This window comes from Dryobates pubescens, chromosome 29 (genome assembly GCF_014839835.1).
Source record: "Dryobates pubescens isolate bDryPub1 chromosome 29, bDryPub1.pri, whole genome shotgun sequence".
Taxonomy (NCBI): domain Eukaryota; kingdom Metazoa; phylum Chordata; class Aves; order Piciformes; family Picidae; genus Dryobates; species Dryobates pubescens.
Genome location: NC_071640.1, coordinates 10,774,432 through 10,789,706, shown reverse-complemented (window position 1 = coordinate 10,789,706; position 15,275 = coordinate 10,774,432). Strand labels below are relative to the sequence as shown.

Here is a 15,275-nt window from a genome sequence, read left to right as displayed (position 1 = left end):
CTGTGGAGAGAGGGCACCTGCTGGGTAAGGCTCTGAGATCAGGCTCACAAACAGCTGCTGCAGCAGCACCAACCACTTCTCCCCATGGCTCTGTTGTGCAGCTCTGAGTGCTCTCCAAGCTAAACCAACCTGCTCACCTGGGTGGCCTCATCTTGAGAGGCTTGGCTTCCACCAGCCTTGTTGCCTTGGTATACTTTTAACCCACTGTCAAGTGAAGATGAAAAGGCAAAGAAATGTGTCAATTGCTTTAATTTGATTTTCTAATCATGTCATATGTAATTTACTTTGTGAATGCAGTGCAATATATCTCTCTCTATCTATTGGGTTTTTTTATCTTCTTAGGCAAAAGAAAAAAGCCCAACCCAACCCAACCCACATCTGCCTGGCTTTTTTTCCCCCCCTCCCCTCTCACTGATTGAGGTGGCACTAAGGACAAGGTGTCCCTGGGGACACAGCTGGCCTTGGGAGGCCGAGTGGCAAACTGCCCTTGAGCTTTAATGCCTGGGAAGATAAAAAAAAGCCTCCCCCCCCCCCCCCCCCCCCAAATCACCAAACCACAACCCCCAAACTCATACTGGAAAGTGTTTGTGACCTGTCTCCCCCAATTTGCATTGCCTTCCCAAATGCAAATCACTTCCTTGCACTGTCTGTGTTACCCTGAGGAGCTCGGGATCTGTTTTGGTTTGAAGCCGTTTTGATTTGATAGAGTTAGCAGGAATTAACTCTTCCCCTCCCTCCCTCCTTCCCTAACCCCTTCCTCTCCCTTTCCCCCCAACCCCTTCCTCCCCAGTAAGTCCAAACAGGTTTTTTTCCCAGTGAAATTTTCAGAGTTTCCTTGTCCTGATTACTCATTTTCTCTCTTTTTTTTTTCTTTTCTTTTTTTTCTTGGTTTTTTTTAACCCTTCCCTTTTTTTCCCCTGTTTTGTTCTCTTTTTCCTTCTTTTTTTTTCCTTGTTTTTTTTCCCCTTTTCTTTCCCTGTTTTGTTCTTTTTTCCTTCTTCTTTTCTTCTTTTCCCCCCTTTTTCTCCCTGTTTTGTTCTTATTTTTTTTCTTTTTCCTTGTTTTTATCTTTTTATTTCCCTGTTTTATTTTTTTCTTTTTTTCCCCTTGTTTTTCCCCCCTTTTCTTTCCCTGTTTTGTTCTTTTTTTCCCTTCTTTTCCCCCCATTTTTTTCCCATTTTGTTCTTTTTTTCCTTTCTTTTTTCTTCTTTTTTCCCCCCTTTTTATCCCTGTTTGGTTCTATTTTCTTCTTTTTTTCCTTGTTTTTGTCTCTTTTTATTTCCTTGTTTTATTCTTTTTTCTTCTTTTCCCCCCCTTGTTTTTTCCCCTTTTTCTTTCCCTGTTTTGTTCTTTTTTCCTTCTTTTTTCATCTTTTTCCCCCTGTTTTGTTTTTTTTTCTTCATTTTTTCCTTGTTTTTCTCTTTTATTTTCTCTGTTTTATTCTTTTTTCTTCTTCCCCCCCCTTGTTTTTTCCCCTTTTTCTTTCCCTGTTTTGTTCTTTTTTTCCCTTCTTTTTTTATTCCTTCCCCCCCTTTCCCCCCCCATTTTGTTCTCTTTTCCTTCTTTTTTCCCTTGTTTTTATCTCTTTTTGTTTCCCTGCTTTATTCTTTTTTTTCTTCTTCCCCCTCTTATTTTTTCCCCTTTTTCTTTCTCTGTTTTGTTCTTTATTTCTTCTTCTCCCCCCCCTTTTCCTCCCCTTTTTGTTTCTCTGTTTTGTCCTTTTATTTCTCTGATTTGTTCTTTTGTTCCCCCCTTCTTTTTCTCTTGTTTCCCTTCCCCTTTTTGTTTCTGTTTTGTTCTTCTGATTCTTTTTTGTTCTTCTGTTTCTCTGTTTTGTTCTTTTATTTCCCTCATTTGTTCTTTTGTTTCCCTGCTTTGTTCTTTTTCCTCTTCTTTTTCTCTTGTCCCCTCCTCCTTTTTGTTTCTGTTTTGTTCTTTTGATTCTCTGTTTTGTTCTTTTGTTTCTCTGTTTTGTTCTTTTGTTTCCCTCTTTTGTTCTTTTTCCCCTTCTTTTTCTCTTGTCCCCTCCTCCTTTTTGTTTCTGTTTTGTTCTTTTGATTCTCTGTTTTGTTCTTTTGTTTCCCTGTTCCGTTCTCTTTCCCCCCCTCGCTTCTTTTCTTCTTGGTTTCCCCTCCCCCTTTTTCTTGTTTCCCTGTTTTGTTCTTTTCTTCCCCCTCTTTTGTCCTTTCCTTCCCCCTGTTTTGTCCTTTTCTTTCCCTGTTTTGTCCTTTTCTTTCCCTTCTCTACCTGCTGACTCACCGCCATCCAACCAACACCCACCGCGAACACCATGCCTCCGTCTGTGTGTCGTGCACCTGCTGCTCCAAACCAACCCAACCAACCACCACCACCACCAAAACCACCACCCAAACCCAAACCCAAACCCACACCCCCTAAAAAAATACCAACCAACCAAACCCAACCCCAAATATCGTCAATAACCTGGCAAAACATCCACCCCTGGCAACATCCCACGTAGGACACGGTTGGTTTCATTGAATTTAAACAATTCTTTTTCCAACTCTTTCCCTTTTTTTTTTCCTCCCCCCCCACCCCACTTTGCTTTGCTCAATTCCTCTTCCTTTTGTTTTGATTTTCCTTCTCTTTGTTTTTTCTTGCTTTGACTTTTCCCTCTCCTTTGTTTTGGTGTTTGTCCTTCTCTCTTTTCCGTTTGGGTTTCGTCTTTTCCTTTGATGAGGTTTTCCTATTGCACTGGTGGGGAACCAAAACCCAACACCACAACAAACCACCAACCACAACAACAACAACAACAACAGCAACAAAAGCCTCACTGCAGTGTGCCTCAAAATGTGGCTTCTGTTCTGCATCTTCTTCCCCTTGGCTAATTGGTGACTTGAGGCAACCCCAGTCACCAATTGCCTGTTCTCCGCTGTCTGTTACACCTCCAGTGATAAAGGGGAGACTGCCGCTTGCTTTATTTCTGGTGGGGGAATAAAGAGAAGGATTGGGATGAGAATAGGAGGGAAAGATGCTTCTGGATGGTCTGGAGTAGAGAAGATTGGCTGGCTGGGAGAATCCCTTCATGCTGTGAGAGCTCAGCTCTCAGAAACCAAGTGGGTTTTGCCTTCCTGATGAGATGCTTGAAGCTTTCTGCAGAGGGAAGCAGAACATTTAAGAGCCTCAGAGGGATTCTAAGCCCACGGTTTACCTTCTGCTGGAAGGCCAAAATACTTCTTGCAGTGATCACAGCCTTGCTTCCCTCAAACCAAAAGAGATGTTGTAGGGCAGAGTGGGTTTTTATTCCACTCTGGAAAATCCTCTGTGAAACCAGCATGCAGAAGCATTTTGCCACCGCAGTGGGCACAGAGTCCAAACCCAAACAACTCAGGAGAAATGGCTAATGGACAGGGCTAACACCCAGGGGGGGACCAGATCCCCCTGGGAATTCAGTGCCTAATTCCAATGATGCTTTTGGAACTATTGGCTTTTGTATATCATAAATCAGAAATCAAGCAAAAGAGGATGAATAAAGAAAAAATACAGGCTAGAAATATCTATATTCTTCCATTGTTAATTATGTTGATTCTGGTTGATAAAGGAGCCCATGAGCCTATCAGTGATTCTTGCTTGGCCACCTGCTAACAGCTCTTGCATCTGGCCTAACATCTGGATTTCCTGTTGCACAGCTGCTGTTAAGGAATACATCAGAGTGGGTCTTCACCACAGGCCACAAGTAAGCTCCGTGCATTCCTCATGGAGGGTCACAGGAGAGGGTTTCTGCTAGGAAGCAGCAAAGAAGAAGAGGGCAGTGTGAAAATGAAATGTTTGCCAGGGGCAGTCTTGAGAAGGGAGTGCTCTGTGTGTGCTGCTGCAGCTGGAAGCCTTGCAGGTTGACACAGATTGCAGCAGGTTGGAAGGGAGCCTCAAAGGTCGTCTTGTCCAACCGCCAAGCATTCAGCAGGGACACCTCCAACTGGATCAGGCTGCCCAGAGTCCACATCAAACCTGAGGTCCCAGGGATGGGACCTCAACCATATCCCTGGGCAACCTGTTCCACTATTTCACCACCCTCACTGTGCAGAACCTCCTCCTGATGTCCAACCTAAATCTCCCCTGCTGCAGTTTCAAACCACTGCTCCTGGTCCTACCACTACAAGCCCTTCTAAACAGTCCCTCCTCAGCCTTCCTGTGGGTCCACTTCAGATATGGAAATGCAGCTCCAAGCTGTGAGGATGTGTCTGGAGATTTCACCTTCTGCACCTCTGTGCTCTGGCATCAGCTGCTCACATGAAAATAGACCAAACCCCCTCAGTTTACCTCCATTTGGCCAAATTATGGCCTTGCCACTGCCCATGCTGCAGTTTAAAGGTTTGAATGCTCAGGCTGTTGTTTGTTAGGTTTGCAGTCTCTGTGGTCATACCTGCAGCTCCAGGCTCCTTCCATCACTTGACATCCAAGTTAGACCTTTGGAACACCAAGTTGTCCTCAGGAGCCACCCTCTTCCTTCTCCTCCTGCTGGGAACCTACAGTGGAGTCTTCTTCTCTAGAGCCTTTCAAGCTCCACATGGATGTGTTCCTGTGTGAACTGCCCCAGGTGATCCTGCTCTGGCAGGAGGATTGGACTTGATGATCTCCAGAGGTGCCTTTCAGACCTTCCCATTCTGTGATTCTACAACAGAAACCCCAAAGTTGGAAGGTAGCAGCGAAGAAGGAGAGATCTGGGCACCACACACAGCATGCAATCAGTTTTCCCAGTGTTGCTGGCTCAGGGTGAAGGGATATGATGAGATGTGATAGGATGTGGTAATGTGATAAGCCATGCCTGTGATGGCAGAGTCCCCAAGGCACAGACAAATGTGGCAAAAATCTTCAAATCATCAAGGGTTGTCCCCATGCTTCAGAGGAAGCCAAGATCCTGTGCAAGAGTCAGGAGCTTGGGCATTTGAATGGGAACACAACCAGTTCCTTGACAGCAGTTCCTCAGGCTGCTTCTTCTTGATGTCAGATGAAGAGAGCTTCCAAAGCTTCCTGAGTGCTCCCATTCCTGCCCTGGTTGGATTTCTCTTCCCACAGCTCATTGCAGCTCTGGGTGAGTCCTTCATTCTGAGGACAGGAATCTGAAGTTTCAAGGTTCCTTGTGGTGTTCTGCAACTGGGCTGCAGGAAGCAGCCAGGGAGGAAGAGCTCAGCATCTGGCCAAGGTAATGCTTTGTAGCAGCATAACATAACCTCCTTCCCCAGATCCTGCAGGGCACCTCCAGCCACGGCATAAGCCTCTCATATTGCCACTTCAGGTTCAAAAATCCCAAGCACTAAACCCACCCAGCTGCTGCCCTGCCACTGATGTGCAGAACAGAGCTCCTGTGCTGGGGAGGAAACCACCCTGCTGCTGAAGATATCAGAGGAAGAGATCTGGGCAGTTGCTCCATGCCCTGTTCTTCATGGCTCCTCTACTTGCCAGTATGGAAAGCATCCTGGGTAGCCTGCTCCAGCATTTTAGAACCCTTTCAGTCAAGAAGTTTCTTCTCATATCCAACCTAAACCTCCTCTCTTGCAACTTGAGGACATTTCTTTTCATCTTATCACTTGTTCCCTGGGAGAAGAGACCAACACCAACTTGGCTCCAACCTCCCTTCAGGGAGTTGTAGAGAGCCAGAAGGTCTCCCCTCAGCCTCCTTTTCTCCACACTAAACACCCTCAGTTTCCTCAGCTGCTCCTCACCAAACCTGCTCTCCAGACCCTTCCTCAGCTTTGTTGCCTTTGCCTGGACCCACTCCAGCTCCTCAATGTCCTTCTTGGAGTGAGGGCCCCAAACCTGAATGCAGGACCCAAGGTGTGGTCTCAGCAGTGCCTAGAACAGGAGGACAATCACTTCCCTGCTCCTGCTGGTCACACTGTTCTGGATGCAAGCCAGGATGCATCACTTCACTTGAGCTTTGGTCATGTTCCTGTGGTGGGAAGCTGTGGCTGTTCCCAGCCCCCCAGGGCTGGGTGGGTGTCTGGGTGCCTTCAGTTCCAGAGCTCCCTCTTTGAGGGAAACATTGTCAGGCCTGGAGGAAAGGTTTTTCAGAGATCATCTGCTGGTCCTCAGGTAGATGATCAAATCAGTAAGCCTCTTGTGAGCACCAGCCAGCCTTCAACACCTGTGCAACAGCAAAGCAAACAGAAACCTGGAAAGCAAGACCTTGATAGCCCAGCCCATGGCTCTCCCTGTGCCATGCTGCAGAGGTGGCTAGGTTGGAGGAGGAGCGATGCAAACCACTGTCCTACACCAGAAATAGTGCAGTGTGGAGTCTCCCCTTTAGCTGCATGCAATTCCAGCAGCTGCCTGGACAGCTGAGGTGTTGAAGGGCAGGTTTTCTCTGTGCTGTGCTGGGGGTTACACACGTGGAGCCCTTCCCCCCCATCCTGGGCTGTGTGTAATTTGGCTTCCCTAGGAGCAGCGCAGAGAATGTCCTTCCAAGGGCGTGCAAGTGCTGGTGACAGGGGACTTCCCTGGGCTGGGAGGGAGTCCTAGCTTCTGAGATTGGTTTGGGTTGGAAGGGACCCTTAAAGATCATCTAGCTCTAACCCCCTGCCATGGGGCAGGGACACCTCCCACCAGCCCAGCTTGCTCAAGGCCTTATCCAACCTGGCCTTGATCACCTCCAGGTAGGCAGCACCCACAACTTCCATGGGCAATCTGCTCCTGATTCACCACCCTCCCTGTAAAGAATTTCTGCCTAATCTTCAGGCTAAATCTCCCCTCCTCAAGCTTCTGTCCGTTCTCTCCCATCCTATCTCCACAAAGCCCTTGTAAAAGGGATTCCTCATGAGCTGAGCCCTTCCCTGCCCTTTAGGGCATGGCAGCACCTGATTCCAACAGGGAGGGTCAAATCTCAAGGAGTTGGGGCTGGGTTATAGGCAGAAGTGCAGAGTTCTGACCTCCAGTTTCACACTGCACATGTACAAACTAGCCCATGGAAAGCCCCAGGGACAGCCTGTGCTCCATGGGACCTTGCAGTCAGGCCAGATCAAAGCAGTCACTAAGCATCACATCAGCTCTGGAGATCATAGCAAGGTCTGACCAAAGCCATGTCCTTGCTGTCGGGCTGCAGTAAGGTGGGAAGAGGGAGACAGGCCAGGTTCATCCCCAGGGAGATGGATCCTGCAGCACTGCTTGTCTCCTTGGTTAGGTTGGTGCAAGGACAAGATCTGCCTTGAAGGTAACCATTTGTCAGGCTTCCCAGCCTGATGCCCGAGTGCCACAAACACTACACATAAGGTCTGAGCCTGTTCCCACTGGTGGGGAGACTTTCCCTGGTTAAAATGGGCTCTGGGTTAAAGCTCTGCCCTGCAGTACCCTGCAGAGGTGTTAGCAGCCAGCACAGGAACCCAGGTAGAGATGGGATCCTCTCATCCGGCCGCGGGCTGCCTCTGCCCCCTGGCCCTTACCCACCCAGGTGAGTTGAGCTGGGATTTTATGAAGGGCACAGAGGTGAGGTGAAAAAGGAGCCTGGTGGTGCTGAGAGCTGCACCAGGGGGTTTTGGCACCTGTTTCCCAAACCTTGCCCAGCCCAGGGGAATCCTTGCTTGTGCTTGGCCTGCCAGAGCTGCTCTCTGTTGCTGACTGGAATGAGCTCAGTGGTGTCTGCTCTTTCATTGAACATTTCTGTGCTTTTCTCTTTTCTCTTTATTTGAGGACTGAGCCTGAGATATGCTCTGTGCCTAACTCTGAGCTGCTTGCCTTTGGGTTTTTGGGTTTGTTTTGGTTTCATTTTGGTTTCTTTTTTTGTTTGTTTGTTTGTTTTTAACATGAGAGAAAACTGAGTGCATGCCTGGGACTGATTTCCTGAACTCTTTTGATGGGATTGGTGGAATGCAATTGCTAATGGCCCCAAAAACTGAGCTGGCATTTAAAGGAATCGAGAGATCCAACAAGCCCCCCACCCCCCAACCCCCCTCCCCTAAATTCAGGATGAGCTCTGCAGCCAAATGAGCAAGAAACGTGGGTCACTTTAATATGACTGGGTGTCTCCTAGTCAAAGCATATTACAAAGCAAAGACCTTTCCAGCTCTTCTTTACCAACAAGAGCTCCTCATGATTGTATTTTCTGCTCTGCTGCTTGACAGTCTAAAGTGGGATGCAGTCTCTCTTTACCTAACTCAGTCAACCCCGTGGCTGGGACCAGAGATTCACAAATCAGTGGATCAGAATCACTGTGGAATAGGGGAGGCTCTATTTTTTCCCCCATCTCCTTAAAAACAGGAGGGCGAGAGGGATCTGGCTTCTGCATGTTTTGTTTTGGAAAGAACCCTCTCTAGATTAGCTCATTGGGGCATGAAGCCTCTTTTCCCTGAAGACAAAAAAAAAAACCAACCCCAAACAACCCCAACCCCCAAAAAAGGGTGTGGGGTGGGGAGAATCAACCAAAACCACTGGAAATCAGAATCTGCCTCCTGCAGTTCTTTGATCCACCTGCGAAGGCACGTTGAAGGGTGACTAAAACAATCAGCAGGTTCCTAAGGCCCCCTCCTGCTGCTGAGCCTCTCTGATTGATTCGCTGCCATTGAGCCTTCTTGCTGGTGCCACTCCTCCTTGCCTGAGCCTGTCCAGTCACACCTTGTGCTCCAGAGGTTTAAAACCTCCAGCTTAGAAAACATCCTCATTCCTTCCAGGGTGTTTTAATCATCCCTGGACAATGCCTCTCTTTGTTACTCAACCTTTTGCCCACCCAGGGTTGGCTGGAGTTCAGCTCCTTGTCCGACCCGAGCTGGCCAAGGCTCGTTCTGTATTAAATGATTGTGTGGCACCACGGCTTCTCCCTGGGGAGAATCTGCTTTAATCAGAAGGGGAAACCCCCAAAAAAGAACCAATCAAACAAAACAACAATCCAAAAAAAAAAAAAAAGGGCAATCAAACAAAAGAATAAGCAAAGAAAAGATTAAAGCAAACAAAAGAACAATCAAGCAAAAGAACAATCAAATAAAAGAACAAACAAAAGACCAATCCAACAAAAGACCAAACAAAAGACCAATCCAAAGAACAAGCAAAGAAAATAATCAATCAAACAAAAGAATCAATCAAGCAAAAGAACAATCAAAAGAACAAAGAAAATAATAAATCAAACTAAATAGTCAAACAAAAGAACAATCAAAATAAGCAAAAGAGCAATCAAAACAATCAATAAAAATAGTCAAGCAAACAAAACTATCAAGCTAACAAAACAAACAAAATAATCAAAATAATCAAAACAGCAATCGAACAAAATCAATCAAACAAAAGAGCAAACAAAAGAATAAATCAAAAGAATCAATCAAACAAAAGAATCAAAAGAACAATCAAGCAAAATAACAGACAAAAGATCAAACAAAAGAACCATCAAATAAAAGAGCAATCAAACAGAATAATCAATCAAACAAAAGGATCAAATAAAAGAATCAATCAAACAAAAGAATCAATCAAAAGAATCAATCAAAGAATTAATCAAAGAATCAATCCAAAGAATTAGTCAATTAAAAGAATCAATCAAAAGAATCAATCAAAATACTCAATCTTAAGAATCAATCAAAGAATCAATCAATTAAAATAATCAATCAAAGAATCAATCAAAAGAATCAATCAATCAAAGAATCAGTCAAAAGAATCAATCAAAAGAATCAAACAAAAGAATCAATCAAAATAATCAAAGAATCAATCAAAAGAATCAATCAAAGAATCAAAAGAATCAATCAAAAGAATCAAAAGAATCAAACAAAAGAATCAATCAATCAAAATAATAAAAGAATCAATCAAAAGAATCAATCAAACAAAAGAATCAAAAGAATCACTCAAAAGAATCAATCAAAGAATCAAAAGAATCAAACAAAAGAATCAATCAATCAAAATAATAAAAGAATCAATCAAAAGAATCAATCAAACAAAAGAATCAAAAGAATCACTCAAAAGAATCAATCAAAGAATCAATCAAACAAAAGAATCAATCAAAAGAATCAAACAAAAGAATCAAAAGAATCAATCAAACAAAAGAATCAATCAAAAGAATCAATCAATCAAAAGAATCAAACAAAATTACACTCAAACAAGAGATCAAAGAACAGAGCAATCAGACAAAAGAGCAATCAAGATAATCAATCAAAGCAAAGACTCAATCAAACTCCAGAACAACCAAACCACCCCAAAGCCCTCCAAGCGGACAGGGCCGGAAGGGCCTTTTTTTATCCTCCCCCCCCCTTTTCTCTCACTGACCCGAGTAGCAGAGGGGAGGGGCTCTTGTGGAGAGGGGTTTTCTCATACTTGCTGCATGTGGAGTGATCTGCACTGACGAATGTTTCTTTTGGAAGGTTTTCTGGTGGCCGATTTGCTGCTTAGATCGTGGAGCTGGTAATTTTAATTTCTTTCTTGCGGGCTGTGGTTTCGGATCGCCTTCATGCCTGAAGGACACAAAACCTTTACTCTCCGCAGGACAACTTCATCAACCTCAGCTTCCTGAGGCTCTTCAGGGCAGCCAGGCTTATCAAGCTCCTCCGCCAGGGCTACACAATCCGCATCTTGCTCTGGACCTTTGTGCAGTCCTTCAAGGTGAGTGGCGGGCGGCCGGGAGGAGAGGTGGAGAGAGGGGAACGCTCGGCGCGCCGGCGGCGGCCTCCACTGAGCAGCAAAGAGCTTCCCCTTGCCGAGGTGTCGCGTTAAGGGTAAGATCCTGATGCCTGCCTGCCTGCCTCTCTCGGAGCCCAGGGCTCTTGCTGCAAGCGTTGGGCAAGAATTAACCTTTGCCTCTCTTTTTTTCAGTGCCCCGCTAAGGATTTGCTCTTGTGCAGCGTTCGGAGAGCTAAACCAAATGAGTTAGGACAGGGTTGTGCTGCCAGCTAAACCAGTTGGAAGGGACTTGATCAGAAAGTTAAGATGAGCAAGTTAAAAAGGCCTTGTGCAGAAAGCTAAACCAGTTGGAAGGGACTTGATCAGAAAGTTAAGATGAACAAGTCAAAAGGAACTTGTTCAGACAGTTAAACAAGTTGGAAAGACTTGATCAGAAAGTTAAGATATCTTAACAAGTTGGAAAGGACTTGTGCAGAAAGCTAAACCAGTTGGAAAGGACTTGATCAGAAGGTTAAGATGAGCAAGTTAAAAAGGCCTTGTGCAGAAAACTAAACCAGTTGGAAAGGACTTGATCAGAAAGTTGAGATGAACAAGTTAAAAAGGAACTTTAAACCAGTTGGAAAGGACTTGATCAGGAAGTTAAGATAAACAAGTTGGAAAGGACTTGTGCAGAAAGCTAAATCAGTTGGAAAGGACTTGATCAGAAAGTTAAGATGAACAAGTTAAAAGGAACTTGTTCAGACAGTTAAACAAGTTGGAAAGGACTTGATTAGAAGGATAAGATAAACAAGTTGCCAAGGACTTGTGCAGATAGCTAAACCAGTTGGAAGGGACTTGATCAGAAAGTTAAGATGAACAAGTTAAAAAGGAACTTTAAACCAGTTGGAAAGGACTTGATCAGAAAGTTAAGATAAACAAGTCAAAAGGAACTTGTTCAGACAGTTAAACAAGTTGAAAAGACTTGATCAGAAAGTTAACATATCTTAACAAGTTGGAAAGGACTTGTGCAGAAAGCTAAACCAGTTGGAAAGGACTTGATCAGAAGGTTAAGATGAGCAAGTTAAAAAGGCCTTGTGCAGAAAGCTAAACCAGTTGGAAAGGACTTGATCAGAAAGTTGAGATGAACAAGTTGGAAAGGACTTGTGCAGAAAGCTAAACCAGCTGGAAGGGACTTGATCAGAAAGTTAACCTAAACAAGTCAAAAGGAACTTGTTCAGACAGTTAAACAAGTTGGAAAGACTTGATCAGAAAGTTAAGATGAACAAGTTAAAAAGGAACTTTAAACCAGTTGGAAAGGACTTGATCAGAAAGTTAAGATAAACAAGTTGGAAAGGACTTGTGCAGAAAGCTAAACCAGTTGGAAAGGACTTGATCAGAAAGTTAAGATGAACAAGTCAAAAGGAACTTGTTCAGACAGTTAAACAAGTTGGAAAGACTTGATCAGAAAGTTAAGATATCTTAACAAGTTGGAAAGGACTTGTGCAGAAAGCTAAACCAGTTGGAAAGGACTTGATCAGAAGGTTAAGATGAGCAAGTTAAAAAGGCCTTGTGCAGAAAGCTAAACCAGTTGGAAAGGACTTGATCAGAAAGTTAAGATGAACAAGTTAAAAAGGCCTTGTGCAGAAAGCTAAACCAGCTGGAAGGGACTTGATCAGAAAGTTGAGATGAACAAGTTAAAAAGGAACTTTAAACCAGTTGGAAAGGACTTGATCAGAAAGTTAAGATGAACAAGTCAAAAGGAACTTGTTCAGACAGTTAAACAAGTTGGAAAGACTTGATCAGAAAGTTAAGATATCTTAACAAGTTGGAAAGGACTTGTGCAGAAAGCTAAATCAGTTGGAAAGGACTTGATCAGAAAGTTAAGATGAACAAGTTAAAAGGAACTTGTTCAGACAGTTAAACAAGTTGGAAAGGACTTGATTAGAAGGATAAGATAAACAAGTTGCCAAGGACTTGTGCAGATAGCTAAACCAGTTGGAAGGGACTTGATCAGAAAGTTAAGATGAACAAGTTAAAAAGGAACTTTAAACCAGTTGGAAAGGACTTGATCAGAAAGTTAAGATAAACAAGTCAAAAGGGACTTGTTCAGACAGTTAAACAAGTTGAAAAGACTTGATCAGAAAGTTAACATATCTTAACAAGTTGGAAAGGACTTGTGCAGAAAGCTAAACCAGTTGGAAAGGACTTGATCAGAAGGTTAAGATGAACAAGTTAAAAAGGCCTTGTGCAGAAAGCTAAACCAGCTGGAAGGGACTTGATCAGAAAGTTAACCTAAACAAGTCAAAAGGAACTTGTTCAGACAGTTAAACAAGTTGGAAAGGACTTGATCAGAAAGTTAAGATGAACAAGTTAAAAAGGAACTTTAAACCAGTTGGAAAGGACTTGATCAGAAAGTTAAGATAAACAAGTTGGAAAGGACTTGTGCAGAAAGCTAAACCAGCTGGAAAGGACCTGATCAGAAGGTTAAGATAAACAAGTTGGAAAGGACTTGTGCAGCCAGCTAAACCAGTTGGAAGGGACTTGATCAGAAAGTTAAGATGAACAAGTCAAAAGGAACTTGTTCAGACAGTTAAACAAGTTGGAAAGACTTGATCAGAAAGTTAAGATAAACAAGTTGCCAAGGGCTTGATCAAAAAGTTAAGATAAATAAGCTAAAAAGGACTTGACAGGCTGGAGGGCAGGGATGCCATCCAGAGGGAACTTGACAGGCTGGAGAGGTGGGCACAAGCCAACCTCAGGAGGTTCAGTAAGACCAAGGGCAGGGTCCTGCAGCTGGGTCGAGGCAACCTCAGGCACAAATCCAGGCTGGGCAGGGACTGGCTGGAAAGCAGCCCTGAGGAGAGAGCCTTGGGGATGCTGGGGGAGGAGAAGCTCACCAGGAGCTCACAGTGTGCACTTGCAGCCCAGAGAGCCAAGCAGAGCCTGGGCTGCAGCAAGAGAAGTGTGGCCAGCAGGGCAAGGGAGGGGATTCTCCCCCTCTGCTCAGCTCTGGGGAGACCCCACCTGCAGTACTGCCTCCAGTTCTGGAGCCCCTGTTACAAGAGGGATCTGGAGGTGCTGGAAGGTGTCCAGAGCAGGGCCAGGAGGATGAGCAGAGGGCTGGAGCACCTCTCCTGTGAGGACAGACTGAAGGAGTTGGGGCTGTTCAGTCTGGAGAAGAGAAGGCTCCAAGGTGACCTCATTGTGGCCTTCCAGTATCTGAAGGGGGCTCCAAGAAGGCTGGGGAGGGACTGCTCAGGATCTCAGGTAGTGATAGGACTGGGGGGAATGGAATGAAGCTGGAGGTGGGGAGATTCAGGCTGGAGGTGAGGAGGAAGTTCTTCCCCATGAGAGTGGTGAAGCCCTGGAATGGGTTGTCCAGGGAGGTGGTTGGGGCCCTGCCCCTGGAGGTGTTTAAGCCCAGGCTGGATGAGGCTGTGGCCAGGCTGATCTAGTGTGGGGTGTCCCTGGCCATGGCAGGGGGGTTGGAACTGGATGATCCTTGTGGTCCCTTCCAACCCTGACTGATACTAGGATACTATGATACTATGAAAGCTAAGTTGCCCTTCTCTGGACACCTTCAAGTCTCTCAATATCATTCTTAAACTGAGGGGCCCACCCCCCCTGTCTACAACCTCCCTTCAGGTAGTTGTAGAGAGCAAGAAGGTCTCCCCTGAGCCTCCTCTAAATGGGTAAGAAATCCTGGGTAACACCTGAGACAGACACAGACACTGTTGCAATAGCTCTGCTATAAAACAGGAATGCAGCAAAAGTTCAGCTGTGTATTGAAGGTGCAATTCTCAGCCCCAGTCCCATCACATGAGGACCCTTTCCCACTACACCTCCCTGTCCCTGAAGGTCTTGCAAAGAAATAGAAGTAGAGAGGTGATAGGGGAAAGAAAAGCACAGAGAGGTCAGGGAATGGCTGAAGATAGGGAAGTCTTTGTGCCCTGTGCTCAGCACTGCTCAGCACTTGAGCCCTGTGTCCAGTTCTGGGCTCTTCAGTTTAGGAAGGATGTTGAGTTGCTGGAAGGTGTCCAGAGAAGGGCAACAAAGCTGGGGAGGGGTCTGGAGCACAGCCCTGTGAGGAGAGGCTGAGGGAGCTGGGGTTGCTTAGCCTGGAGAAGAGGAGGCTGAGGGGAGACCTTCTTGCTCTCTCCAACTCCCTGAAGGGAGGTTGTAGCCAGGTGGGGGTTGGTCTCTTCTCCCAGGCAAGCAGCACCAGAACAAGAGGACACAGTCTCAAGCTGTGCCAGGGGAGGTTTAGGCTGGAGGTGAGGAAGAAATTCTTCCTGGAAAGAGAGCCTGGCCATTGGAATGTGCTGCCCAGGGAGGTGGATGTGGCACTTGGTGCCATGGTTTAGTTGATCAGATGGTGTTGGGTGGTAGGTTGGACTGTTAATTCTGGTTCTGTATGGTTCTGGTTCTGGTTAATTCTGTGTTCTATATGATGGATCTGGGCAGCAGCTCACAGCCAGCAAACTTCCTCTCCTGCTTGGTGTTGAGGTGCCATGCCCCTGAGTACTGCCTGTGCCATGGTGGATGGCTTGCTTGTACCTGGAGACCACAGCTCTGGTTTTGCATAGGGTCTTGCCCTCTTCTAAGCTGAGCACTGAGGTCTGTGGGTGATAGCTCCTGGGTGCTGTCACAAGCTGGAGGAAGCTTGTCTGGAGGTGAGAGCCATGTCAGGGCACCCTGCATGGCTCTTTCTGGTGGCAGCTGGTGTTTGGTGGTGCAGAGCGTGGTGGGATGCAGGG

General features: G+C 45.6%; 1 protein-coding gene across 1 annotated transcript in view; it reads left to right on the top strand.

Annotated features, from left to right (window-relative positions):
- Positions 1–15,275, top strand: part of CACNA1B (calcium voltage-gated channel subunit alpha1 B) — a 432,602-nt gene that overhangs the window by 361,149 nt on the left and 56,178 nt on the right. Inside the window, exon 32 of the mRNA XM_054174438.1 lies at positions 10,405–10,521. Coding sequence (XP_054030413.1) covers positions 10,405–10,521 — 117 coding nt within the window. The remainder of the gene's footprint in view (positions 1–10,404; positions 10,522–15,275) is intronic.